The 26059-nt window shown below is 38.1% G+C and overlaps 3 protein-coding genes across 3 annotated transcripts in view; 2 read left to right on the forward strand and 1 right to left on the reverse strand.

Moving 5' to 3' along the window:
• Positions 1 to 224: 224 nt before the first annotated feature.
• LOC107556218 (AT-rich interactive domain-containing protein 5A-like) lies at positions 225 to 16744 on the forward strand. Its single transcript, XM_016239272.1, has 7 exons — positions 225 to 326; positions 4338 to 4426; positions 9654 to 9819; positions 11286 to 11338; positions 13107 to 13204; positions 13379 to 13532; positions 14754 to 16744. The coding sequence occupies exons 1-7, from the start codon at positions 323 to 325 to the stop codon at positions 15981 to 15983; spliced, it is 1794 nt and encodes a 597-aa protein (XP_016094758.1). The 5' UTR covers positions 225 to 322; the 3' UTR covers positions 15984 to 16744.
• Positions 16745 to 16858: 114 nt separating this feature from the next.
• On the reverse strand, positions 16859 to 19923 carry LOC107556219 (cytochrome c oxidase subunit 5B, mitochondrial-like). Its single transcript, XM_016239273.1, has 4 exons — positions 19774 to 19923; positions 18911 to 18981; positions 18719 to 18818; positions 16859 to 17543 (listed from the first exon to the last, which is right to left on the reverse strand). Exons 1-4 carry the CDS (start codon positions 19919 to 19921, stop codon positions 17431 to 17433), a joined length of 432 nt encoding a protein of 143 aa, XP_016094759.1. The 5' UTR covers positions 19922 to 19923; the 3' UTR covers positions 16859 to 17430.
• A 331-nt stretch (positions 19924 to 20254) lies between these two features.
• The window catches only part of gins4 (GINS complex subunit 4 (Sld5 homolog)), a 7632-nt gene continuing 1827 nt past the window's right edge, over positions 20255 to 26059 (forward strand). Inside the window, exons 1-5 of the mRNA XM_016239274.1 lie at positions 20255 to 20574; positions 22504 to 22590; positions 23073 to 23186; positions 23510 to 23607; positions 23844 to 23932. Of these exons, the coding sequence (XP_016094760.1) occupies positions 20488 to 20574; positions 22504 to 22590; positions 23073 to 23186; positions 23510 to 23607; positions 23844 to 23932 (475 nt within the window). The 5' untranslated portion in view covers positions 20255 to 20487. The remainder of the gene's footprint in view (positions 20575 to 22503; positions 22591 to 23072; positions 23187 to 23509; positions 23608 to 23843; positions 23933 to 26059) is intronic.

Genomic DNA, 26059 nt, shown 5'->3' on the forward strand with positions numbered 1-26059 from the left:
TCATTTATCTTTTTTATTTTTTCAGATTTCAGAATTGAAATTCTAAGAGAAGATTCAGTACAAAACTGCAGTTAGACATACTGAAAACCATGCACTCAAAGTCTGTAAACCCACTTGTTTAAAACGAAAACGTACCGCTTAAAAAAAACAGACTTTGAAGAGGACTCAGAGTCCCAGGGTTCCTGATCGACTCGAGTGAGGAAGTCCTGTAGAGAGAGCGCGTGCTGAGAGCGAGCTGTCAATTCCTGAGACGCGAGACTGAAGGACAGACATCAACACACGCTCCTGATATTACTGTCCGTGGACCACGCGCTCTTCTACAATGGGTAAGCGTTTATATTACTATCAATAATGCGAAAACTTTCTAGTGTGTAAAATTAGCATGGCTTCGCTATCACATAATACTTTATATTGCTTAGTTTTTACACAAAATGACATTGACAGTTATCAGAGTTTCTTCAAAACAAATCTGAAGAGTCCGCTTTCAGGTTTTAAATTCAATGCCTAATATATAGATTTAAGAAATTGTATATTTTAAAGCCACATACAGAAGCGGTTCAAACCGTATACCCTTTCTGAGACACTAACATCTCTTATCTCACTAGTTATAATTTCATTTGTACTTGTTGTAGGCTATCTAAAACGACTAGTCAGAATAGCTGCTATACAGTTCAATGCAAAATCTTACTTGGACATCTCACGAAAAAAACTACTGAAATAGTAAGTAGGCTAATGAATATGTACCGCTTGATCTGATAAACAATACAGTAAAAACATACTAGTCACTATTTGATTATTTAGTAGTAGCTAGTTTAAACAATAAGTAAAATAAAATGAAATATTAGCTTTTTGGAAGGAATTCATGTTAAGTGGATTGCCATAATGGCTCTTACTGTCATTTTTAGTAATTTAAGTGACTGTAATAAGGACTAGATATGAGTAACCATAACAGGCTTTGCTCTTTGAGGAAGTGGTTTCGAGAAATAGCAACACATTGCTGTTGAAGCGTAAAACCCCTCTGATACACTGACAAGCAAACTGATGAGAACAGGCCAGATAAGCTTATTAGCCAAACATCACAGGCCATTTCGGTTTAGGAAGCCTTATCACAGATATGTATTTCTACGTTGATAACTTGTTATCGTGCTTTGATGTTGTCATAATGTGAACACCAGTTTGTTTGTGACATTGTGACGCTATCACATTGTGATGTTATCGCACGCTATGGCTTTATTTGTGAGACAATCCAGGATTATGACAAATGCATGGTTAGCAGCACATCAGAAGAAGAGCCGCAGTTTAAAGCCAGCCTTCTGGTGTTTGTAGTGATGCTCAGTTAAAGAATTCATTTGGGTTTATAACGTTTTGCCCCATCCGAACAATAGCAGGCTGCCAGAAACAATGCAGAAGTTGCTATCGCACCAGTGATAATATCAGTCCAACTTGACACAATCTTTCTGCACTGTGGCTCAGAAGGGGAAGTAAAATAACAGAAGCCTGTTGAGTGCCCTGGCACAGGAAGCGTCTGATCTCGAAAGCGAAGCGTTGCTGGATGTTACAGACAGAGATACGAGTGTAAAGAGTGGCGAGAAGGCTATGCGAAAGGGAAGTGGAGACTTTGAGGTAGAGGCAACCCAGAGCGAGCCAATAATTCAGTGCTTGTGTGGTTTGTAAATAAGATGCTGTCAGGTGCCTGATGGTTACATTGTGCTGGTTCTATTCACCCCAGGTACCTGAGCGGTAGATGGCTCGATATGCTCGCCTGTGTGCCATTTCTGACCTGAAATTTCTCCATCGAAAGTTCAGTGTGATGATAGTGTCCTCCCATGCACCTTCTACAGAAATGCAAATCTCTGAAAAGCGTATAAAACTGGAATCACTGCACATTCGATGTCCGAATGATGAAAGATAATGCGTAATAAATGCACGACTGGTACGTTTATGCAAGGTATAGATTTTATAATAGAGGATGCATTGGTGTGTTAATTTTATTAGACAGCTCACAAATGTTTATTTTTATATTCGAGCTGAGTATCACATAGCTGTGGTTTATGCATACAGACAGGAAGTAGTGTTGTAATCATGTGGTTTCGTATTAGAATGTTCTTTCTTTCTGTCTTACACGCCCATTTAACTCAATACGTCAGATTCAAAACTGCATTGTATAAAGCAGATGCTGGGTAAACCGAGAGCGTTGCTCTGCTCATGCTAAATTAGCAGCTGATTTTGATTTTTAATGTGATGATATGCTCGCCTGTGTGCCATTTCTGACCTGAAATTTCTCCATCGAAAGTTCAGTGTGATGATAGTGTCCTCCCATGCACCTTCTACAGAAATGCAAAGCTCTGAAAAGCGTATAAAACTGGAATCACTGCACATTCGATGTCCGAATGATGAAAGATAATGCGTAATAAATGCACGACTGGTACGTTTATGCAAGGTATAGATTTTATAATAGAGGATGCATTGGTGTGTTAATTTTATTAGACAGCTCACAAATGTTTATTTTTATATTCGAGCTGAGTATCACATAGCTGTGGTTTATGCATACAGACAGGAAGTAGTGTTGTAATCATGTGGTTTCGTATTAGAATGTTCTTTCTTTCTGTCTTACACGCCCATTTAACTCAATACGTCAGATTCAAAACTGCATTGTATAAAGCAGATGCTGGGTAAACCGAGAGCGTTGCTCTGCTCATGCTAAATTAGCAGCTGATTTTGATTTTTAATGTGATTGGGATACACAGGATATACTCAAAGACACCAAACTCTCACTGGGCCGATACCCTTTCAAAAGGTACTAATATGATAACTTTATCTACTTTTAAATCACTAATATGTATCGTTAAGGTACTAATATGTACCATTTAGGGTAAATAAGGTGCAAAGATGTACCCTTTAGCTTTTGTAGGTATTGTAGGTTTACTCCATTGACAACTTTGTACCTCAGACTTTTTTTCTAAGAGTGTAGAGGTAAGGGATGTGTATGCAGATCTAATCAGTGCAAATGCTGTTGGTAAAGAGACAGTTTAACCAAAAAATTCTGTCATCATTTATTTACCTTCATCATGTTGTTCCAAACCTTTTTGACTTTCTTTCTTCTGTCGAGTACAAAAGAAGACGTTTTGAATACTGTGGTGTTATTGTTAACCAAAACTAAATCATTTACAGATTTTTGGTAAACAAAAAATATTAGATAAAAAACTTAAAACTTGAAAACTAGAACTGTTTCTTGGCAACATTTTTGCACAAGCTGAAGGACTGAACTTTCTGAAACTGAATTAAAAATTCAGTTAACCTATATAGAAAACACTAATAACTAATACAAGTGACAAAAGCACATAACAAAATGGCTCAAACTAAAAATAAAAAAAAATCGCTTAAAAAATAAATAAGTTTAAGTTGTAGTGCTAAAATTCCTAAAACTGAAATAAAAATTCCCTAAAACTATATAGAAATATATATTTTTTTAATCTTAAAAATTATTAAAAGTTTAAAAAGCATGTAGCAAAACTACTCAAATGTAAACCCCCCAAAAATGGTAAAATGAAACCTGAAAATATTAAAATAAAAGCTCATTAAAAATGTTAATAAAAACATTTAATATAAAAAAAATCGCTTAAAAAATAAATAAGTTTAAGTTGTAGTGCTAAAATTCCTAAAACTGAAATAAAAATTCCCTAAAGCTATATAGAAATATATATTTTTTTAATCTTAAAAATTATTAAAAGTTTAAAAAGCATGTAGCAAAACTACTCAAATGTAAACCCCCCAAAAATGGTAAAATGAAACCTGAAATTATTAAAATAAAAGCTCATTAAAAATGTTAATAAAAACATTTAATACTAAATACTAATAGTGTATAATTAATACTAAAATTACACTGAAGAATGTTTCAGCAGTTTTTACTTATACAATGAAAATCAGCGGAGCCCAAAACAACACTGGTTTCATTTACTTTCATTGTGTGGACAAAGAAACATGTTTTTTCTTTTGTGTTCTGCAGAAGAAAGTCATAAAGGTTTGGAATGACATGAGAGTGAATACATTTTGACAGAATTTGCATATCAATCTCTGGGTGAACCAATTCTAGTTTACCAATTGCTTTCCAAAGTATTCACCACTGCTTTTCTGTGGTGTCTCTGGAAAAGACCTACGCCTCTCTGTTCCCAAAATGAGTATTCATCAACTGATTCAACTGCGTCAACATTGGAAATTGAACAACTCAAATCGGCTGCACACTAACAGAAAGTTTCAATCAGTGTGTACACTCTTTTGATGTATTACGTGTTTACGCCTTCATTTGTGTGTAACTAGTATGCTGGGCTTTGTTTTAGTGTTGGACCCTCGAGGAGAGGTCGATGTTGGTGAAGGAGAACTAGAAGACTGTGAAAAGAAAAAGCAGGAGAGGAATTCACCAAATCAGGTAAGGCAGCACATGTGGCTCGTGATTGACTCCTCCTCTTGTCATTTCAAGCCTATATGGTGTTATTCACACATTTGTGAGAACATTTCTCGATCATAGTTTACCAGAGGCTATCATATGACTTCAGTCACAGACTATTTTTATGATGGTCATTCTGTGGCAAAAGCTACGTAACTGTTCTCAAAATTTCTGCCTTTGTGTTCCACTGAAAATCTAAAAGGGTTTGGAGCGTCACAAGGGCAAGAGTAAATGATGACAGAGTTCATATTATTTTGGAAGAACTGTCCCTTTAAGGCATGATTATGTATCGTTTCCCAAAACTGTAAATGTGAATTTGTATGTAGTTTATGTAAATTTCACATCACTGATTCTCCTGATGTGGCTGAAGTGCAAATTTTGCTCGTAAAAATAACATCTCACTTCCCCTTTCGATCTAATGACTGTTGCCAAATTGATTTCTGGTATTATTGCAATATTTCGGTTACTGAGAATGCTGATGTCAGTAACAGTAGTTAGTCACATGAGATATGACACTGTTACCTTGTGGTTAGATTGTCCATTTGACTTTCATTTTGCAAGACAAAAAACATTTTTTCTCTGATGTGAGCAGGAAAAATCCGTATTCCAGTATATTTACATGCATTGACTCAACAGCCTCTGGTCTCATTTATTTTGGTTACAGTTTTTGGTTCTTCATTTCTGCAGTAAAATCAGAATAACAAGTGAATGAGCGAGTTTCGAGTGTTACACTACATGCAAGGATACGCATATAAACAATCACAGTTGTTGTTTTTTTCTCTCTCTCACACTTCTTGTAATTGAAAACCGTGTTTGTATGCTAGTGCAGAGATGCATCATATTTCCAGGGTGGCGTCAGAAGTTGAAAGCCATGTGGTTTTGGTGGCGAGCACTGGCCATGCCACTGCGTCTTCATCAGCATGTGTAAACTCTCATTTTGAGTGTTATTGATACGCCCGCTGCAGACTAACCCACACACTTTTCCGAAATTTGAATGAGGTGGAAATTGAAGAGCTGCAGCTTGCAGAAAGTCTCTCACACTGGGGTCTGTGCTACTTTTAGCCACAGTTCGAGAGGGACGGGGGCACGGTTCTCAACACACAAAAAACCCTTCCTGTTTGAAACTCGAAGGTAGCATTTAAGAGCTAAGCTCTTCCCTGTTGTGGTCTTGATATGACTGTATTAAATTGAACAAGTGATCTTGTGTTTTTGTTACATATCAATTGGCCTAAATAGTTTTGTGAGAGCACATTTTATGTATTTTAATATGCATTCCACCAATTACATCTCTTCTTTGATTATATTTGTGGTTAAAGAATGATTTTGTAACCATTTCATTAGATAAAAGACACAAAATGCATACACAATATAAAGAGACCATTATAAACCAAATTCGGAAAAAACTACCACCTGCGTTTTTCTCAAAAACGCATTTCCCTTGATTACAAGATATTCAAATATTTATTCCAAGAACTAGTGCCAACACACTATTCCTCAAAGCTGGTTATTATCTGTGTTGTCAATATAACAGGAAATGTTTGGGTAGATGGTAATCAGATAATGCCGTATATGAAATTTCAGTGAAGATGACTCAATTCAGGAGGACAGACTGGAGCTCAGCAGCACCCATAGCAAAAGACATGTGTCAATTTTTCTCTGTTGTATTTACGATTGAAGCAAGGGAAAGAATGAATCAGACTCTTTTAGATTGCCCCAGCTTTTGGGCCTACATGTATGATATTATTCCCTTCACAGGAAAGAGATTTAAACGTAGGCCTCAATGTTTACTCATTTCAGTACACTGAAAAGGGGCCTTCTTATCTTCTATATTACTCAGAAGCTAGAATAAAGCTCTATATGCACAATATTAGTCATTGTAGAGGCCTTGTTCTGGGAAGAAGTTACCCTCTCTGAGGAACTCTATTCAGTGTGAAACTTACTGACTGAACATTGCTTTGGCAGCAAACGGCAGAGATCAACCACCAGAGTCATCAAATGGAAATCCAAAGCTTTCTGTGCGTAGCGTATATAGTCACTGGGGAATTTCTCTTCACAAGCTGTAACCAATTGTTTTTGTCTTCTTACCCTTTTGGCGGACGAATGTGATTTAACCAAACGTTGTTTCCAAAAAATTGTTTCCACAAACAATTAAACCTGCTAAAAAAACCTGCTGAAACAAGTCTAAGCTTAGCTGAGAAGTGGCCAAAACCTAAAACCAGCAAACCAGCTTAGGCTGGTTTCAAAAAGATTACACACTTTTGTACAAATTACGTTTTTCCATGTCGATTTATTGTTAGTCAAGTCAAGTTACCTTTATTTCTACAGCGCTTTATACAATATAGATTGTTTCAAGGCAGCTTCAATTCAAATCAATTATGGAAACTCATCTATAAAGACAATTCATATTGTGCTGTAAAACAGCTTTAAAAGACAATATTGTCATAATGAGTTCAATTCAGCTATAAGCAATTCTATATAAGGCAGCAATGTCGTTCGTTATTCAGCTTAAGTCAGTTGTTTCTTCCATCAAAGTTTATTTTTATGATCATTTTCAACCCTGTTACTTCTGTATCTTTAAGACTTCTTTGTGTATATGAACTCATTTATGATTGGCTAAAAAAAATACAGTTTTATAAAATCATGTTTTTCATAATGGCCCCTTAAAACACCAGTTGCATCAAAGCCACAGCGTATAGCCTACCAGCTGTACATAAGCAGCTTTTGTCATATTTTGCTTACATTAACTTATTTTCTAGGGTTTACCAACTTTTCTTCCCCCCTCTTATAAGTCATGTGTATTGTTACTGAGTGGGCGAACTTGTGACGGCTGGCGTTCATTTCTGCGTGCCTTCACTCTTTCATTTCTCACTTGCGGCCTGCCTGCACTGTGGGTCATTGTCCTGTGTGCTTGCGCGCTAGTTGCTAGCAGTTCCACTTTGGCCTGATCATGTAGCACTTTGCCACTCAGGGTGAATGTGCTGTTTTTCTGTAGAGAACGTTCACTTACTTCCCTCTCTCAACGGGGGTTGTTCCTTCCTTGCTATACAAGAGCATCTACAAGGTTTATAAGGTGCTGATCATCACTTTAGCGGTGTTTGCTAAAGCGAGCGCATCAGTGCGTAACTTATCCTGAACAGTTTACGCTAAAGATATGGATCATACCGCAAGTCATGAGAAAGAGGTGTTTATAAGTTATCAGACTTGTGCATTTCACATAGAGTATACTACTTCTTATAGAAATAATATACTTAAAAGGATGTAAGCCTACCTAAGTGCAAACTAAATCTAATGTTTTCGGATACGTAATTGCATATTTACAATACTGACAAGCATTTATGCTAAACTGAAATATACTTAAATAAGCGTGTGTCAAGTTGCAATATGAAATAATATTGAAAAACACATTTAAAATTATAATCAAATACTTTACATGTGCTTTAATATGTTAGTCAATAAATCATAATTCTATACAGCATGACAAAATATTAAAACAACTATTTAAAATGTACATTAAAATAAAACTTGACCTTATTAAGAAGCACACTTTTAAAAGTGTACTTAAGTGTGTTAAGAAACATAGTCTTTAAATTGAACTCTATTCAAGTACACTTAAGTGGCCTTTTATCTTTAATATTGCAATAACTGCAAGTACAGTTTTTTAAATATATTTTTAGTGCACATGCAATGCAGTAAAGCACACTTCTTTTTCACAGCGGCTGATAGTGAGATTTCTGTGGTCCATATCGTGGCCCGTTCACACCAAGAATGATAAATATAAAGATAACTATATTAGTGTCCACAATAATAAACGATAATATATTGTTTATTAGAAGTTTTGTCGTCTGCGGCTTTAAACTTTAAAAAGGTGGATTTTGATTGGATTTCAACGTTTTTATTGTGCATCAGCTGGAAAAAAATTATTCTGAAAGTGATTTAAACATTATCGTTCCTCTGTGTTGTTGTTGTTATTGTTAGTTGTGGTGTGAACTATTAAAACGTTATAATTGTAGTTATCATGAACAGCCCTTTATTCTGGAGTTTAGCTTCTTCCACAAGGCCTTTTGATCAGATTGTGCGAAAGTGTGATCTGAGGAACATATCTCATAATCCCACTTCACTTTTTTAGTATCATATAGATAAGGAAGGCTACATTCATACTCTTGTGTTTCAGCTGAAAATCACAAGATTTGCGGACACCAAACTCCCGCCCTCTTGCAGTAACTGCAAAGTGTCTCATGTTTGCACCACTTGTGTCTTTATCACGGCGTGGAGTACAGCACTAGTGCAGCTTTCTTTTGTGAAAACCCCACCAGTGGTTCGGTTTCCCTTCAAACAGGATGTCTGGTTACTTATTGAAAGTGGTGGTGAAAGCCAAAGCTGTTGTGTTTTCAGTCTCACACTCTGAATATGACTGGTCTCGGAACGGAGTTGCATGAGCACCTATATCACCTGCAATTTTGCATGAGGCTTTGAGAAAATGAATCAGTGAGAAGATTTATCAGGCTGTTTGTGTGAAAGTGAAATTCGAAGGTTGTTCGAAGCACAGTTACGCTGCTTCCTGTAAATGACACAAACTCACCCACATATATTCATATATTGCCTATATCGTGTACAGTGCACACGCATACTGTAGATTTATTAGTTATCGAACCGTTATGTTGGGAACTCCTGAATTGGGCAGAAACTGAGAATTATATGAAATAGTAAATTTTTCAACTAGGGTGATTATCACAAAAACATGTCTAGGCCATTTCACCTTAAAATAAAAATGAGAAAGTTTATGAAAAAAAATATTTTGCATGAAGTCAGTGACACCTTTTTTGAGATTGTATTTTATTTTATTCATTGTGACCCTTTCATTTGCCCTCAATTTTTTTTACATGTTGTGTTGTGACTAAATTCTTCTTATTTGAAGAAAAAAAATATTTTACTTCTATTAAAATGTGTAAATATTCTATATTTAATTAATTAAATTTTTGTAATTTTATTTAAATTGTACAATAATTACTACCATAATCTGAATGGATTACTATTTAAATGTTAATCATAAATAAAATATTTTTTCACCGTATAATAGTGAGGTATATGAAAACAATGTCACATTCTTCGAAGAATATGCGTAATATTCCTAAAAGATTCTTTCTTCAAGTAAAAGCACTTTTTTTGGACAACTTTTGTGGGTTTTAACCGTACACTATTTTTCCACTAGACCAGCAGGGAGATGGAGAACATGGTGTCCACCAATAACAGTGAGGAAGGTTCCAGAACGGACCAGTCTGAGAGTGAAGAGAAAACCTTTGTGACCAATCTGTACTGTTTCATGAAGGAAAGAAGCACGCCTATAGAGAGAATTCCCCATCTTGGCTTTAAACAGAGTGAGTCTGAATACGGTTGCATGTAATATTACAGCATTTAAATAAGTGGTTTTCAGCTGCTTTTGCTTCAAGATGTATATTTTACATTGAACATCATGTGGCAACCCAACACAAAAACCTCAAATACTCTCAAAATCGTGCAAATGTACTGCAATTCAATACATTTTATGTAAATGTAATTGTTAAGAACGGTGTAGGCACTACAATATGCAAACGTTTTAGTTTCAAGCTCTCAGCAGCCATAATTCACCTCACCAAAACACATTGTGGTCGTCACAAACCAAGTGAACCCGTGTTTAGTGTTGTGTCTGGCTCATCTTTTGTTTTACCTTCTATAGTTTTGTTCATGGTTTCTGAGCATGAGGGCATGTTACACAATGTATGCGTGTTGCAATCTGTCTGATTTGACTAGCTTTTACAAGCAAACGATCAGATACACAGACTTTAACATCAGTAACAAAGTTAAAGGTTTTCTCCTTCCTTTTAAAAGTTGAACAGCCTATTTATTATGCTGTTCCAACTACACACAACTATATAGTTAATTGCATTTTATTATTTACATTTAGCATGATTTCTCAGAACAGAACACATCCACAACCATTTTTTTGGGTTGCAATGCCCTCATTAAAACCACTAATATATCATATATATAAAACATGCTGACTAAATCATGTACTGTATCTGACACTTTCCAAGAATGTGGTACACTTTGGTTTTCTTTAAACCATGAGACAGAAATCACATGATTAATTATGTTATGAGAACTGTTAGATAACTGTTGTGTTGACTGTTATCTAAAATAAAACCTATCTAAAATGTATTAATTAATTATGCTATTATTAAATTAAATAGTTACATTATCATTAGTCAGAATTTTTACAGTCTATTGAATTCATATTTAATTCATTGTATTAAAAAATATTTTAAATTAATTATGAAAAACATTTATATTTAGTTACAATCTGATTTTTCCTCATTACATTACACTCAAAGTTGACTCAATTTGGATTTTTTATATTGGGACAGACAGACAATACATTTTGTCAGTTGTTAAAAATTGAGCTTAATCATCTAAGTCTGTTAACCAAAATATTTTCTTCAATTAATAGAACACGTTTATTAATAACTACAAACCAACATTTGCTATCACTACTGAGTGAGGCTACATTTGTGCTAAATTTGCAACCCTGTTACCCCTTCTGGCATTGTTGTTGTTTTCTTCTTCTTCTTCTTCTTTTTTTAAAAAAGTTTTAAAATGTATTTCAGAATGTCCCAAAATTTGGTAACAAGGTCGCATACCTCATATAAAATGAATAGATATATATATCTATATAAATAAAACAACTCGTATAACATTTAATGACTTCTTTTAGATGAAGAGCACCTCATTTCACTGATTTTCACCGTTCACAGTTTTGATGAGAAATTTGTGTATTGACGCAATCATGTCTCTGTCTTTTTTCCAGTCAACTTGTGGAAAATCTACAAAGCTGTGGAGACACTTGGAGGATATGATGCGGTAAATATCCTCATGCAAACAAACCTCCAGACAGACCTTTCACAACCTGGTGCTGGTCTATCTCCCCCATCTCTCAGTCACACTCCTGATAGCATTATCTTGTCGATATGTTGTGCAAGTATGCCAACTGCCCGAGGCTTCTGCACCTAATGAGGAAGTTGAGAAGCAGGTCATGCATTTGCCACTTGCTCTTGCACAGTGGAAACTATGATGGCTTTAGGCCACACCATACATACAACAGTGACCGTTATGACCACAATGAGAACAGGGGTCCATCTTCCACCTAGCTCTTTCTGCCCAAACCCACTGCTTCAAAGCTTTGTTCTGTCACACTTAAGTTTCCACTCACTCTAAGGTGCTAAAGTGTTTGTATTTTTAATGAGTGTGCGTGTGGTCAGTAAAACCGATGTTTGACAAAACAACGTCTGTCTGCATATAATTTTAGTCTTGGTCAAAGGGGTCTTGTGTATGTGTGTGAATTAGGTCTGGGAGTGGAAAGTCTGACCTTGTACTCTAAAAAGAGTCATGCTAAAAAAAATGCCATTATTGCATCAGTCAAACTTTTTTCCAGTAACAACTAAACGGAACGTGTTTGCTGTCACCAAACAAACTTCAGAGGACTGATACCTGTAAATAAAAAGTACCTTGGTCATTAATTGATTTAGCAATGTGTCAGGCAGTAAGGGTGGTATTAGCATTGTAAAGCTGAAACTTTTATCAGCCTGTGAAAATAAATTTGGGGTATGTACTTACACACATATGAGGCAACCTCTGAAACTAACCAGTGACTAATCATTAAGTTCCACTATGACAAGGGCTGATCAGACTGATACTGCAGTGCATGCAATACACACACAGTCAGTCCAAGAAAACAAAGTGCAAGCACAGATGCTAATTTAGAATTGCACATGGAACACATTTATCCATAAGTCGCCTTCACATCAGTGAAACTTTGTGGGCAAAGAAGGTCCATTGTCAGTAGTGATGCATGAAGCATTGTTAGTCAGAGGTCACTTCCTAATTAAACAGCATTGTGTTGGTCAACATGGCAAATTGACATTGACATGTTCAGAGTTAAACTAGCTTGAATTCGTTACAAAATCTATATAGGGAACACATCCCTTGTGTGAAATTCCCATGGAGAAGACTGGATTTTGCCTGCAAAATTTTGTTGTATAAAGGTACATTTTTGTAACCACTCTTAGCACACCAAACTTTTTTTTTTTTAATTATTAATTTTTGGCATTTTTTTCCTTTATAATAGGACAGTTTAGATCTGACAGGAAGTGAAGTGGGAGAGAGAGGGGGGTGGGATTAGGAAAGGTCCTCGAGCCGGGATATGAATTCGGGAAAGCTCGTAGCACTATCAGTAGGCTATCAGCACCGACAGAACACCAAACCATTTTCAATTATGTTTTATTAACAAAGATTGGGAGGCTCACATTCAGATAATCAACCAATTTAGCACAGGTAGAGCATGATAATTAGCACAATTATAGTAAATATTTATACAGCCAACTTACCTCTGTCCCACAACAGTTTTCAAGTTTCCCACCTCCTACCCAACTCCTAACTATTCCTATCCCAGCTTGGGATATGGAGGAGTTCTCTGGGTTCTGGCTAAATGCCGAGCTCGGAGCCCTCTCCTCAGATAGCACACCAAATATGTATACTATTTCCTGAATATATATATATATATATATATATATATATATATATATATATATATATATATGTGTGTGTGTAATAACTTTGTGTTTACTCACAGGTAACAGCGCGGAGGCTATGGAAAAATGTGTATGATGAGCTGGGTGGTAGTCCAGGCAGTACCAGTGCAGCCACCTGCACACGCAGACACTACGAAAGGTAAACCCACTTGTTAACTGTAATGAACCAGACAATTTTTTAATTTACAAGTCGAAAATCTTAAGTCGGATCGCTCAAACTCACATTGCCCACATGAACATAACTGCTCAGTTGAAGAAATGTGCATTGACTGCTAAACCATGGCTCCAACAGTAAGACTCTTTCTTTGTACAGGTTGGTGTTGCCCTTTGAGCGGCAACTGAGAGGGGAGGAGGACAAACCGCTACCACCCTCCAAACCTCGAAAGCAGTACAAGAGGAGCCCTGAGAACAGGGGAAGTAAGCCAGAGAGCAAGAAAAAGAGGAAGATGGAGAGAGAAGAGTGTGAGGTGAGCAGGAAGAAAATGCACTGGGATTAAAGACACTCTCTGTCAAATGTACAATTAGGGTTGGAACTATGCTATGAGAACTTCAGCTTTGTGACGACACATTTTTAAGTAATGACTCAAACAGATTGTTGAATTAATTCATTGAAATGGACCATTTGAACCATTCATCCATTCTTCAAACCAGTTGTCCTATGTAGGGTCAGGGGCATGCTGGATCCAATCCCAGTGTCTCAGGCTGTAGGCAGGGAAACACCCTGGACCATAGGTCTTCAAACCTGCTCCTGGGGACTCACTGTCCAAGCTTTCCAACCTTCTTCCGCACACCTGGCCTGTGACTTTTCAAGTGAGCCTGAACACCTTGATAAGCTGGATCAGGTGTGTTTGATTAGGGTTGGAGCTGAACTCTGCAGGACAGTGGGTCCCCAGGTGCAGGGTTGAAGACCTATGCCCTGGACGGTTGGCTGTTTGAACCCATTCATAGAAAATTATTTAGTGCTGTTTAAGCTACTATCTAAATTAGTGATGTCAAAAAGTTCCTGGAGGGCTACAGCAGAGTTTAGCTTCAGATTTAATTAAATACACCTAAACCAGCCCTGTTGAAAAAAAAGCGCATATGCTGGTTAGGTTGGTTTTGAAGCATGGCAGCTAGTTTGAGCTGGTCCTTAGTTGGTCATGAGCTGGTTTAAGTTGGTCCAGAGCTGGTTATAAACTGGTCTAAGCAACTAGCTCCTGCTCAGGACCAGCTCAGGACCAACTTAAATCAGCTTAAACAACTCATGACCAACTAAGGACCAGCTTAAACCAGCTGCCATGCTTCAAAACATACCTAACCAGCATATGCTGTTTTTTTCAACAGGGAGCTAATTAAGGTCTTCAGGATTACTTGAAAACTTAAGGTAGTTGTGTTGGAGCAGGTTGGTGTTAAACTCTGCAGGACTGTGGCCCTCCAGGAGATGATTTTGACACCCCTGGTCTAAATGCTCCCATATTCCAAGTCTTGGGAGAAGGACGGGTCACAGTCAATCAGCTAGTCTAATGACATGCTATAGGAAATTTAATGGCTAAATAAAAGGCACATTAGAACTTCCACGAATTCACAATGTTGCTTTTATATTGCCAGCAAAACAACAATTTGATACATAGTGTATATCTCTAAATGTCCTATGTGTGGAGATGTGTCTGTCTGCTCCTTGTCCTGAAGCATATCCCTTTTGTTCACAGGAGAAAATGGGATCAGATCATCACTGTGAGAGAGGCATGTGCTCCCATCACAGTCCATGGTTGGCATCCTCTGATCGCCTGGACTCTGATCAGTCATGCGCAGTTTCTGTCCACGGTCCCCACCCTGGCACCTGCTCTAGAGAGATCTCTCTCCTTCATACTCCTACCCCGACTGAGGTGATCTCTCCCTTGGAGAAGAAGAAGCGTCTGGCCCAGGCTAGCCTGACCATCCCTGTCTCTGGCGCCTTGGAGGACGGTGCAGAACTGGAGAGACCCTCTGTTATTCAGCTATCCCACTCTTCCCAGTCTCCTGTGTGTCCTTCTTCTACTCGCACTCGCCACTCTTCCGATGGATCACCCCTCCCCTTCTCCTCTCCATCTGGCTCCTTGTCCCGTAGCCCCTCTCCTTGCTCTGTCTCCTCTGAGGACTGTATAGACGTGACGACGTCTCCTTCCAAAGAACCCGAAAGTAAGACACCTTCTCGTTTGTCTACTCTGCCCATGTCCAAGGCTGCTAGCACCGGAGTTTGCAAGCCTTTCGGATGTTACTCCAGCAGCAAAGAACTTGCCAACTATCACCGCTACCACTACAGGGATTTCCTGCCAGGTGGCCCACCGCATTCCGAAAAGACCCAGAGGAGTCTTTCACCATGGACCTTGGATGGTAAATCCACCACCAGATTTGTGTCCTACAGGCTGCCTTCACCTGCATACACCAAACCCTGCTGGGTCCCTCATGCCTCCAGCTTCTACAAGGTCTCACCACGAGACCCCTGCAGGCCTGTGTCACTACAGCCCACTTTTAAACCGCACATGTCCTACCCCCAGCACCTCCTAAAGCGGCCCACCACTGAGGAATCCTACTTGAAGATACCAGTAGCCTCTCCACATCGCATTATGGATAGGAAAGAGAAAGCAAAGACAGTGTTGCCTCTGCCTACCCAGCAGTTCCTCTTCCACCCTCATGCCAGTCTGACAATGCCCTACATGCCAACCTCAGAGAGACCTCGGGCAGACTTAACCGAACAGTTGAAGGCTCTACCTCTTCAACCGGTCCTTCTTCCAAGCCATCTAACAATACCTCCTGCTCAGACTCACTCTATGCATTGCCCGCCAATGGGCAACCCCTTTACTGGATCCTACCAGGCTGCTTTGCCCTCCTACCCTTACCCGTTACCCATCTGGCATCCACCCACTGGGTACAACATGGCAGGCCTGCAGCCGTACTGAACTATTCTGAAATGACTGGTCCTTACGGTCTAGCCTTGTTATTCTTCAGGTCTATAGGTCAGCGTGAAACCAAAGTTGATACCGTTCACTTTCTTAATACAGACTCCTTTAGAACTAACTACAAACTCTTGATACTGAAGGATCAAGTCAATTTTCATGATCAAGTTTCAGGATCATTTTACATTAAGTAAAATGGGTTGCAAAGTGTTTAATGTTGATTTTAAAAACCGAAAGACTGTTACATACAAAGTCCTCTAGCTCAGCTGGTAGAGCACGGCACGTGCAACGACAAGGTTTTGGAATCAATTCCCAGTGTATACACAATACTGATCAAATGTAGCAGTGAATGCACTGTTGTAAATCACTTCGGAGAAAATTCTGCCAAATGCTGTTAAAATGTAAATGTTACATGTTGATATGTTCATCCGTGTACCTATATCTGCAAAAGAGAATAACCTCCTAGTTCATGTGGAATAAGCATACACAATTTTTTTTATGCCATTCTTCTAATGAATACAAATTATTTTGTGGTACAATTCAGGGTCCAGCGTAAATAATCAAGTTTCTTGCATATCTTGATAAAGGGCTAGTCTGGTTCAAAAAGGAATATTCACATAAGGGTATATCCTAGAAATTGTTTTTAAACTTTTTTTTTTTTTTTTAACATTTATATTACAGTCTCAAGGCACTTGACAAGATCAATGCGTTTGACAGCGCACCAATAATGTGAAAAATGTCTGTAATGTATAGTTGCATACTGACTGAATGTAAAAAAATATTTTTTGTTTAAAATAAATTTGTCAAGATAATTTCAGGTCTTCAAGACACTTGCTGTAAATCAACTGCAAAGATTCTAGCAATGAGATGACACATCATACGTGTTGAAACCACACATTTATTTTACAGGAAAGTTCAACAAGGTAGAGCATTCAATCACAATACTTCCAAAGTAAATGGAGCAAATTCTGAATCCCACAGAATTGGGAATGTACTATCTTTGTCTAAACACTGAAAAATCAAAGACAAAGTCTGTAGACATTATCTCTTTTGCAAGAATGTGCAAACTTCTGTAATGCTTGTAAATTTTAAGTAATAGCTCATTTATGTAACAGGGTAAGGAATGCATTGTATGTCTAAGGAAAGTTTGGAATGTGTAAGCAGCTGATATTGCACAGCAAAGAACAGGGCATGTAAACTATTCCTCAAAAAAATAAATAACAATAATAAACCAACATTAACAATTAGGAAAGCCCTGCCAAATCTTGCATTTCAGATTTGCAGATCTACTTATGTGAAGCAACCAATGAGAAAAAACTAACTAGGCGCCTATAAAGTACAATTCTATTCTTCAGAACAGAGATTAGCAGAGGAGATTGTGCATAAGTCTCACTATCTATGGTGACCGAGTCAGTATGAGAGTGTTTAGGCCGCCTGTGCGGTGTATATTTCAGTGGGGTAACTCGTGTGGAACAAGTCTGTAGTAAGCACCACAGGATGGGCAGCGCTGGGCCTCACCCTGATGCAACCAAAACCAAACCACTGCAGTGTTGTCCTCTTCACCTTCAAAAAACAAAGACACATAGGTTAACAGGTTTGACCAAATATCATTAGGTTGTTATAATGGCTCATACTGATAAGTCAAGTCAAGTCACCTTTATTTATATAGCGCTTTTAACAATACAGATTGTCAAAGCAACAGTTGTTATAATGGCTCATACAGATAACAAACACATACTAGACTAAAAGAGGAGGAGTAGACTAGTTAGCTTTGGTCTTTGTTTGCAGCAGCCTTTGAGTCAGCACTGCCATTGTTAAAGGGGTCATATGATGCGATTTCAAGTTTTCCTTTCTCTTTGGAGTGTTACAAGCTGATTGTGCATGGAAATGAAGCAAACACAAATACTAGACTAAAAGAGGAGTAGACTAGTTAGTCTTTATTTGCAGCAGCCTATGAGTCAGCACTGCCATTGTTAAAGGGGTCATATGATGCGATTTCAAGTTTTCCTTTCTCTGTGGAGTGTTACAAGCTGATTGTGCATAGATAAGATCCCTGAAGTTGCAAAGACTAAAGTCTCAAAACCAAAGAGATATTCTTTATCAAAGTTAAGACTCTGCCACGCCCCCCTAAAATGGCTCGTTCTAACACACCCCCACATATCTACCTCACTATGTGGCAATATTTGCATAATGCGCCCAAAGAGAGAGAGAGAGGGGTGGGTCACATCACAGTGGAGTCAGCTGTCTTAACCGTGGCTTGTGTACTGCAAACACATTCATCACTGTGTCTGTCACGAGACTCTGTTCCCCTTTCGGGCTCTGTCTTTACATTTATTTTGAAAGATGAAGCTCGCGATTATGGTAGGGGCGTTACATTTCCGACGAGTGCTTGCGGTGTTCGGCCAATCACAATGCACTGGGTCAGCTGGCCAATCAGAGCAGACTGCGCTTGTCGGAAGGAGGGACTTTGTAGAAAACGAAGCGTTTGAGAGAGACGGGGCATAGAGGACCTACAATAATGTACAGTATTTGAAAAATAATGTGTTTTTTGAACATTAAAGCATGTCAACATATTCTGTTACACCAAATACACAAAATAAAGATCTTTAAAATAGCATCATATGACCCCTTTAAGTAAAGTAAACATCCTAATGTGTCTATTTATTAATGAGAGACAAGGATAAACACAAAGAGTTTTACTAAAATCAAAATGATAGTTAAATGATACGATCACTTACAAACACAGCCAACAATCCTCTTGTTGGTTATGGAGGGGACGATGTGCGGGTCTTGTTTGGAGCCTGCATACTCCTTCGGTTTCAAGATGTTATACGGATCCTAGTGGAGAAGACAGCATTGATTGTTCTGAACTCTCACAGCACTCTTTATTTCACAAGAAGCCACAACAGAACACGTTACAAGACACTAACAGTTCCTTTCTTGGACGCCTCCAACACAATCTTCTCCAGACCGGTGGCCTGCTCATCATCTGAGGGGATGCCTGAACACAAGCTCACAAATTAATCATATTACAGACCACGACTGCAAGGTGTACTGACGTTCCACAAGCATTTTATTTTCGTTGTTTTCCACAATTTTGTTTTAGCAAATCATTGGACTCGACCTACTTAAAGGTTCTTTATTTCAATGACAAAAGGATTGTTATAATTATTGGTCTATATTGTATAGTTATGACATAAAACATCACAAATGTAATTACAAATATCTACTTATTGGTCATAAGTTCAAGTCCTCTAATAAGTATACATTTGCATTTCATAATTATGGCTTTTGTAAAAACTTACGACTCAATTATTAACTTTTATCTCACGATTTCTATTCTTCTTTGCTTAATCTTACAATTATGGTTTACTAAATCATTTCTGGCTTTTGTGGCAGAAATTGGCATCTATTTGGCATGAAACGCAAATCTTTCCCCTGCCATTACTGTTAGTATGCAACAAACTATTTCTATTTCCCTGCAAGTGCAACTGTGACTAAGTTTAATAGGATGACAGCGAGTAAGAGGATTAGACTTAGTACGAATACACGGACAACTCTTCAAGGAGGAAATAACGATGAAGCATTGCGACAAAAGTGATGCAACAGTTGCATTCAAGCCCGTGTGTGTGTGTGCATATATATATATATATAGTTGACTGTATAGTTGTATAATTGGGCGAGAGATGCTGTTGCTACTCAAACAGGCGATATCACTCTCGACCTAAGCGGTGTTTTTCAGCGCAAACCGTCCAAACACGCACTCAAAATAAAGCCATTGATCGACCAGTACCTCCAGACGCCAGTCCCCTGACTGGAGCTTGAGCTGGCAGAGGCTGACGGCTGTAAACAGCAGCAGCAGCACGGCTCGCTGATCTCAAGAGCAGCCTGGCCGCCATGCTTCCTGATGAACCACTGCGCATGCGCCACAGCTGCTTCATATGAAGAGCGCAATGCCGACATCTAGCGGTCTGGACGACTCAAACTAGGACAAAACAGTCACTTTTATTTAGTCAGAAATGTTTAAAGTATTTTATTAATATTATAAAAATATTTAATAGTTTATTTTACATTTAACGATATGAAAAAGATACACAAACATTAGAACAAGAACACGTGGGGGATACATACAAATTAAAAGGTAATTAAATAAGTACAAATAATACTAATGATATAAAACATACAGTCATACAATCATAAACGCTACAACTTATTAATGAGTTTTTCTGTAAGTTTTGGACGTAAGCTTCTCGTCTTCGGTTCGGTCGGAGCGCGCGCTGACGTCATGACGTCGACACGCTGTCGGTTTTTGGCGCGAAACTCCTCCTCGGAAGGTTCCACGGTGAACGCGCGCTAGAACGTAAACAGCGCTGAGCGTGGGATCTAGTTTCGCGGTTCTTGTGAAGTCTGCTCTTTCTGCGGCTCGGTTTTCAGGAGTGTTGTAGACAGCCGCCGATCTGACTCCCCTGTGCTGTGCTGTGCTGGTGTTTGTGGCACCGCGTGTGGGATGGCGGACGCCGGGGAGCTGAGCGGAGCAGAGGAGGGCCCGCAGGAGCTGATGACCCCGGCGGAGCTCATCGCCAGACTGGAGGAGGTCAGACATCTAACGGCTGCTGCAGCCAACAGCAGCACTGCAGACTGACCCAGATGTGTTTTCAGAAGAGCAGGGGCACCACTCTTAAGATGAAAGAAGCTTCCGAATAAAGAATAAAGTCTAAGTACACAGTAACGTTACCTGTCAAAAGTTCGGACACATCTTTACATATTATTTATAGGAATAGTGAAGTTATCAAAACTATGATAAAACACAGAAACTCGTTTTACTTAAAGGGGGTCATATGGTGTTGCTAAAAAGAACATTATTTAGTGTAATGAAATGTGTTTATGTGGTTTAAAGTTCAAAACACATTATTTTCCACATACTGTACATTATTGTTTCTCCTCTATGCTCCACCTTTCTGAAACGCGTCGATTTTTACAAAGCTCATCGGTCTGAAAAGCGAGGTGTGCTCTGATTGGCCAGCTATCCAGTGTGTTGTGATTGGCCGAATACCTCAAGCGTGTGACGGAAATGTTACGCCCCTCACCATATTGTGATGATGCTCTGTCATGCCGGAGAGAAGAGACAAAAACATGAAAACCCATTATAAACGAGTCATTTGTTGCATCCAGTGGGGACATAATTACTGATTATAATGACTTATACTGTCTTTTTACACGTTGCATTGCATCGCATCGCGCCGTGTAAACATAAAACCATGTCTGCATTTGTGATCGGAGAAATGACAAACAACAAGTGCTACTCTACACTGCTCAAAACTCGTGTTTGAATCATCAGTGCCAAATCCTTTAAATATAAAAACTCTTTAAATATGAAAATGTACTTACAGTCTGTGAGTCAGAACAGCCGGCTCTGTAGTCTGCTCTCCCAGGATCAGGAAACAGTCCTCCATAAAATGTGCTGCACACATCTGAATATTTGGGTTGAAGTGTTCTGGAACAGTGTTGTAAATACAACTTAACCACTGATTTCTAGTCGTGTCCTCTTTTGGAAGACCAAACAAAGTAGTTTCGCTTTCACAACGAATCACACTGCATCTCCACCACATGGCGGCAGCAACAATACTACAGCGAGAATCAAAGTTACGCCTTCTTTCTTTGCGTGAACATTTGGGCGGCGTTATGCAAATTTTCCCACACAGTGAGGTAGATATGTGGGGGCGTGTTAGAACGAGCCGTTTTAGGTAGGCGTGGCTGACTGAACTTTTATAAAGAATATCTCTTTGGATTTGAGACTTTAGTCTTTGCAACTTTACGGATCTTCTTTATGCACCAAGAGCTTGTAACACTCCAAAGAGAAAGGAAAAATTGAAATCGCATCATATCACCCCTTTAACATTTTTGGAATGAAGTCTCTGCTCACCAACGCTGCATTTATTTGATCAGAAAAAAAGTGATTTGAAATAACTATTTTCTATTGTAATATAATTCAAAATTGTATTCCTGTGATGTTTCAGCATCATTACTCCAGTCTTCAGTGTCACAGGATCCTTCAGAAATCATTCTAACATGATGATTTGCTGCTCATTTATTATTGGTGCTTAATAAATGTTCTTATAAATGTTAAAAACGGGTTCTGCTGCTGAATATTTTGTGGAAACTTTAAGGACTCTTTGATGAATACATTTAAAAAGAACTGAAGAAATGCATATGTAGACACATTTTTGTAAAAGTGTGTAGAAGTTGTTTTGTGTCTACAAAACCAATTTCAAGCGTTTAAAAGTAAATGCAAGTCATCAAAATATTTCAGTATGAAACAGAAATTCAATCAAATTTATGTTTTTATGCTCAAACTTTAGTATTATTAGTATTTAATAAGTGCTGCACATCATGGGGCCAATGCATTTGAAAAATAAAAGCATGCATTAGATACGGTCTATAATACGAGTCTTATTGCAGAGCAGACACATGATATCAGGAACAGTGTTTTTGAATGCGTGTCAGTCAGTCTCCTGTGTTTCAGGCTTGGCTGAATGAGAAGTTTTCTCCAGAACTGTTGGAGAACAAGTCAGAGTTGGTGGAGTGTGTGATGGAGCAGATCACACACATGGTATGGATCGGTGTTCAGTGCTTTTTACAGTGGTGAATCATTGCATGTTATATTTAGGTAGCTGACAAAATAAAATTGACATTTTTTTCCAATATCAAGGTTTTCGATTAAAGGGGAAAGAGTATGGGTGTTATAACTGGAAAGCTAATTATTTTATGTGGTTTCTTTGTTTAATTTAATCAGTTTTTTCCAGTTATAATAACCTTTTAGTCACTTGATTTTCCAGTTAAAACAAATAACATGAAAAACATAAAACAGTTTGTGTCATCATAATTATACAAGAATTTGAAATATGTATGCACAATAATGCTAAAATAATAACAAAATTAATTTAAAACAAGTAATTTAAATAACTTTAATTAGTTTTTACAGTGAGACCCCCCCCCCAAGAATATTTCCACAGCCAGTTACATAAATTTACTATATTTTTTTGTATATGTTTAAATTTCTTATCAGTTAGTCATTGATATTTGTGTACGCAGGAGGACAATCTGCAGCGGGTGAGGAAAGGTGATGTGAAGGCCAGTGTGCATCGCATGGAGATCGATCGCATCCGCTTTGTTCTGAGCAGCTACCTGCGCTCAAGACTTCAGAAGGTATCCTGAACACGACTACAATATCATTTAACTGCTGCTTTTATTCAAAGTGACTTCGACTCCACATATTACACACATTAGACAGTTCCCTCTGGAGTAACTTTACGGATATGTGTCTTTCTCACAGACACCGTTATGGTAGATCATGAATTACATGAGTCTAGACCCTGTCAAATATCTAGCTGTCCTTACAAATGGTTTTAAGATGATGTTTTGCTCTAGAAATGAACTTTAGCATCCTGTGTGCTTTGAGGTGAAGCAAAGGTAAATTGCACTGTAGGTCTGTTATCTATATACATATATGGTTGTCGTCTCGTCTGCAGATAGAGAGGCTTTTCCCTCACGTTTTGGAGAAAGAGAAGTCACGTGCTGATGGAGATCCTACATTTCTTTCTCCTGAAGAGTTTGCCTTCGCTAAAGAGTGAGTTCATTCTGAATTCTTTGTTGTCTGTATCAGGCAGACAGTGTGGTAAAGTACAAACAGATCCAGAACATTCTTTTCATTTCTATGAGAATGACTGTTAAGGGCAGAATTTTCAGTGTTTTTGCCTGTGTTTCTGTCATCTAATTCACATAATGCACATTGTGACGTGTGTGTGTGTGTGTGTGTGTGTGTGTGTGTGTGTGTTCTCCAAATCTTATATGTTGTGTGTTTAGGTATCTGGCCAACACAGAGGTGTACCTCCGAAACGTGGCTCTGAAACACATGCCCCCGAACCTGCAGAGCATTGACATGCTGAAGGCTGGTGAGAAACATTTCTTATTGTTTTAATCTGATATTTTAAGAATAGTAGACAGTTAACCAACATTACTTTTTTTTCTTGTTTGATGTCTATTTAATAGTGTATTTTTCAGTAAATTTGTGTATTTTTTCTAAATTTTACTAGCCAGAAAATACTAGAAGTCAAGGTCAGCAAGTTGTTTCCCAGTAGTCCTGCACAATTATGAAAAAAAAAAATCACATATATTTTTATAAAATATCGTAATCCGTTCATTTGGATGAATAAAGGTACAAAAGCTGTCTCTTGGGCGGTACCTTTTCAAAAGATACTAGTCGTATGTACCATTTCACTACTAATATGTACCTTTGAGGTGGTAAATAAGGTACAAAGGTGTACTTTTTGAAAGAGTACCACCCCAGTCACAGCTTTTCAACCTTTTTTTCTGAGAGTGAAAAACTAGATGTTTCCACAGCCCAATCAGTCACATAAAATTAATATATTTTATAACTCCTGGATGATGATTACATCTAAATCGAGTCTAACCAGCCCAGAGTGTGCATGTATATATTAATGCTGTGTTCGATACATCGTTACGACGATGTATCGTCACAGAGATTTGACGATACGAGTATCGATGCAGCTGGCCCTGTATCGATATTGTGGCACGTGTGCAGCAGTGGACCGCACTTAATTTAAATACAAGAACAACATTTAAAATTGAGCAGAAAAGGGCGAGGTTTCTAAAAAGTAATGAATAGAGCATAATATATAGGCTAGAATCTGGCCGCAGAGGAACACAACTGGGTTGGCTGATATAAAGAGAAGTAATCCCCAAAACAGAGCTTTACACTTGAGCAATACGGAAATATTTGCTAAGTGTGTTACTTCTCTTTGTCAACCTGGCAACCCTGTGCTCGCGCGCTCTCCCTCCAATGTGGATAAATGCACTTGCTTTCTGAAAACACCGGTAAGCTTGCAGTTTAGCGATCTCCACTAAAATATTCTATTCTCAGAAAAGTGTAATTCATCAAGTGTTAATTTATGAGAGAGAGAGGGGCTGTGTATGTATGAATTACCACCGTTTTGCCGCGTTTCTCTATTAACAGTGAAGCTGTGGCTTTAATTCCTTTAGAAACAATGATGTTACCAGCTCCTTGCTGAGAAAGATAATGTAGCTCATGGGCGATTAAGCTATTTAGTTGATAAAATTGCGGGGCAGCGCTAAAAAGTTTGTTCTTGATTGTCTGTGTGCGCACGCAGCGTGATCTGTGTGTGTGACTGAGCGTGTGTGTGCGTGAGGTACAGTGAAGACAGCGCATTAGTTTAGAACTCTTCAGTAATCCCCAAAACAGAGCTTTACACTTGAGCAATACGGAAATATTTGCTAAGTGTGTTACTTCTCTTTGTCAACCTGGCAACCCTGTGCTCGCGCGCTCTCCCTCCAATGTGGATAAATGCACTTGCTTTCTGAAAACACCGGTAAGCTTGCAGTTTAGCGATCTCCACTAAAATATTCTATTCTCAGAAAAGTGTAATTCATCAAGTGTTAATTTATGAGAGAGAGAGGGGCTGTGTATGTATGAATTACCACCGTTTTGCCGCGTTTCTCTATTAACAGTGAAGCTGTGGCTTTAATTCCTTTAGAAACAATGATGTTACCAGCTCCTTGCTGAGAAAGATAATGTAGCTCATGGGCGATTAAGCTATTTAGTTGATAAAATTGCGGGGCAGCGCTAAAAAGTTTGTTCTTGATTGTCTGTGTGCGCACGCAGCGTGATCTGTGTGTGTGACTGAGCGTGTGTGTGCGTGAGGTACAGTGAAGACAGCGCATTAGTTTAGAACTCTTCTCATTTTTATTTTTTAAACGTAGAGAGTGTGTTAATTTGTGCAATGATAACCTACCATTAAAAGCATTTCAATGTAAATATGCTTTTTTTTTTATATATTAGAATGAGTACATTACAATATACATTTATTATAACGACTACATTATTATTTATGGGCTTAAAAACAAGATGCAACGTACCGTATCGTGGCTTTGCTGGTGATACACAGCCCTAGTATATATGCACCTCCATATATATATATATATATATATATATATATATATATATATATATATATATATATATATATATATATATATATATA

The sequence above is a fragment of the Sinocyclocheilus grahami genome, unplaced genomic scaffold, assembly GCF_001515645.1.
Source record: "Sinocyclocheilus grahami isolate Dianchi unplaced genomic scaffold, SAMN03320097.WGS_v1.1 scaffold560.1, whole genome shotgun sequence".
In the NCBI taxonomy this organism is placed as follows: domain Eukaryota; kingdom Metazoa; phylum Chordata; class Actinopteri; order Cypriniformes; family Cyprinidae; genus Sinocyclocheilus; species Sinocyclocheilus grahami.

Bases quoted from the DNA above. Each gene is read 5' to 3' on its own strand.
- LOC107556218 (XM_016239272.1), top strand. The intron at 4,427-9,653 runs GTAAGGCAGCAC...TTTTTCCACTAG, and splicing joins AGAGGAATTCACCAAATCAG to ACCAGCAGGGAGATGGAGAA. The intron at 13,205-13,378 runs GTAAACCCACTT...TTCTTTGTACAG, and splicing joins ACACGCAGACACTACGAAAG to GTTGGTGTTGCCCTTTGAGC.
- LOC107556219 (XM_016239273.1), bottom strand. From the start codon at position 19,921: ATGAAGCAGCTGTGGCGCATGCGCAGTGGTTCATCAGGAAGCATGGCG. The intron at 18,982-19,773 runs GTACTGGTCGAT...GCTTGTGTTCAG, and splicing joins CAGGGGACTGGCGTCTGGAG to GCATCCCCTCAGATGATGAG. The intron at 17,544-18,718 runs GTAAGTGATCGT...TGTTTTTTGAAG, and splicing joins GAGGATTGTTGGCTGTGTTT to GTGAAGAGGACAACACTGCA.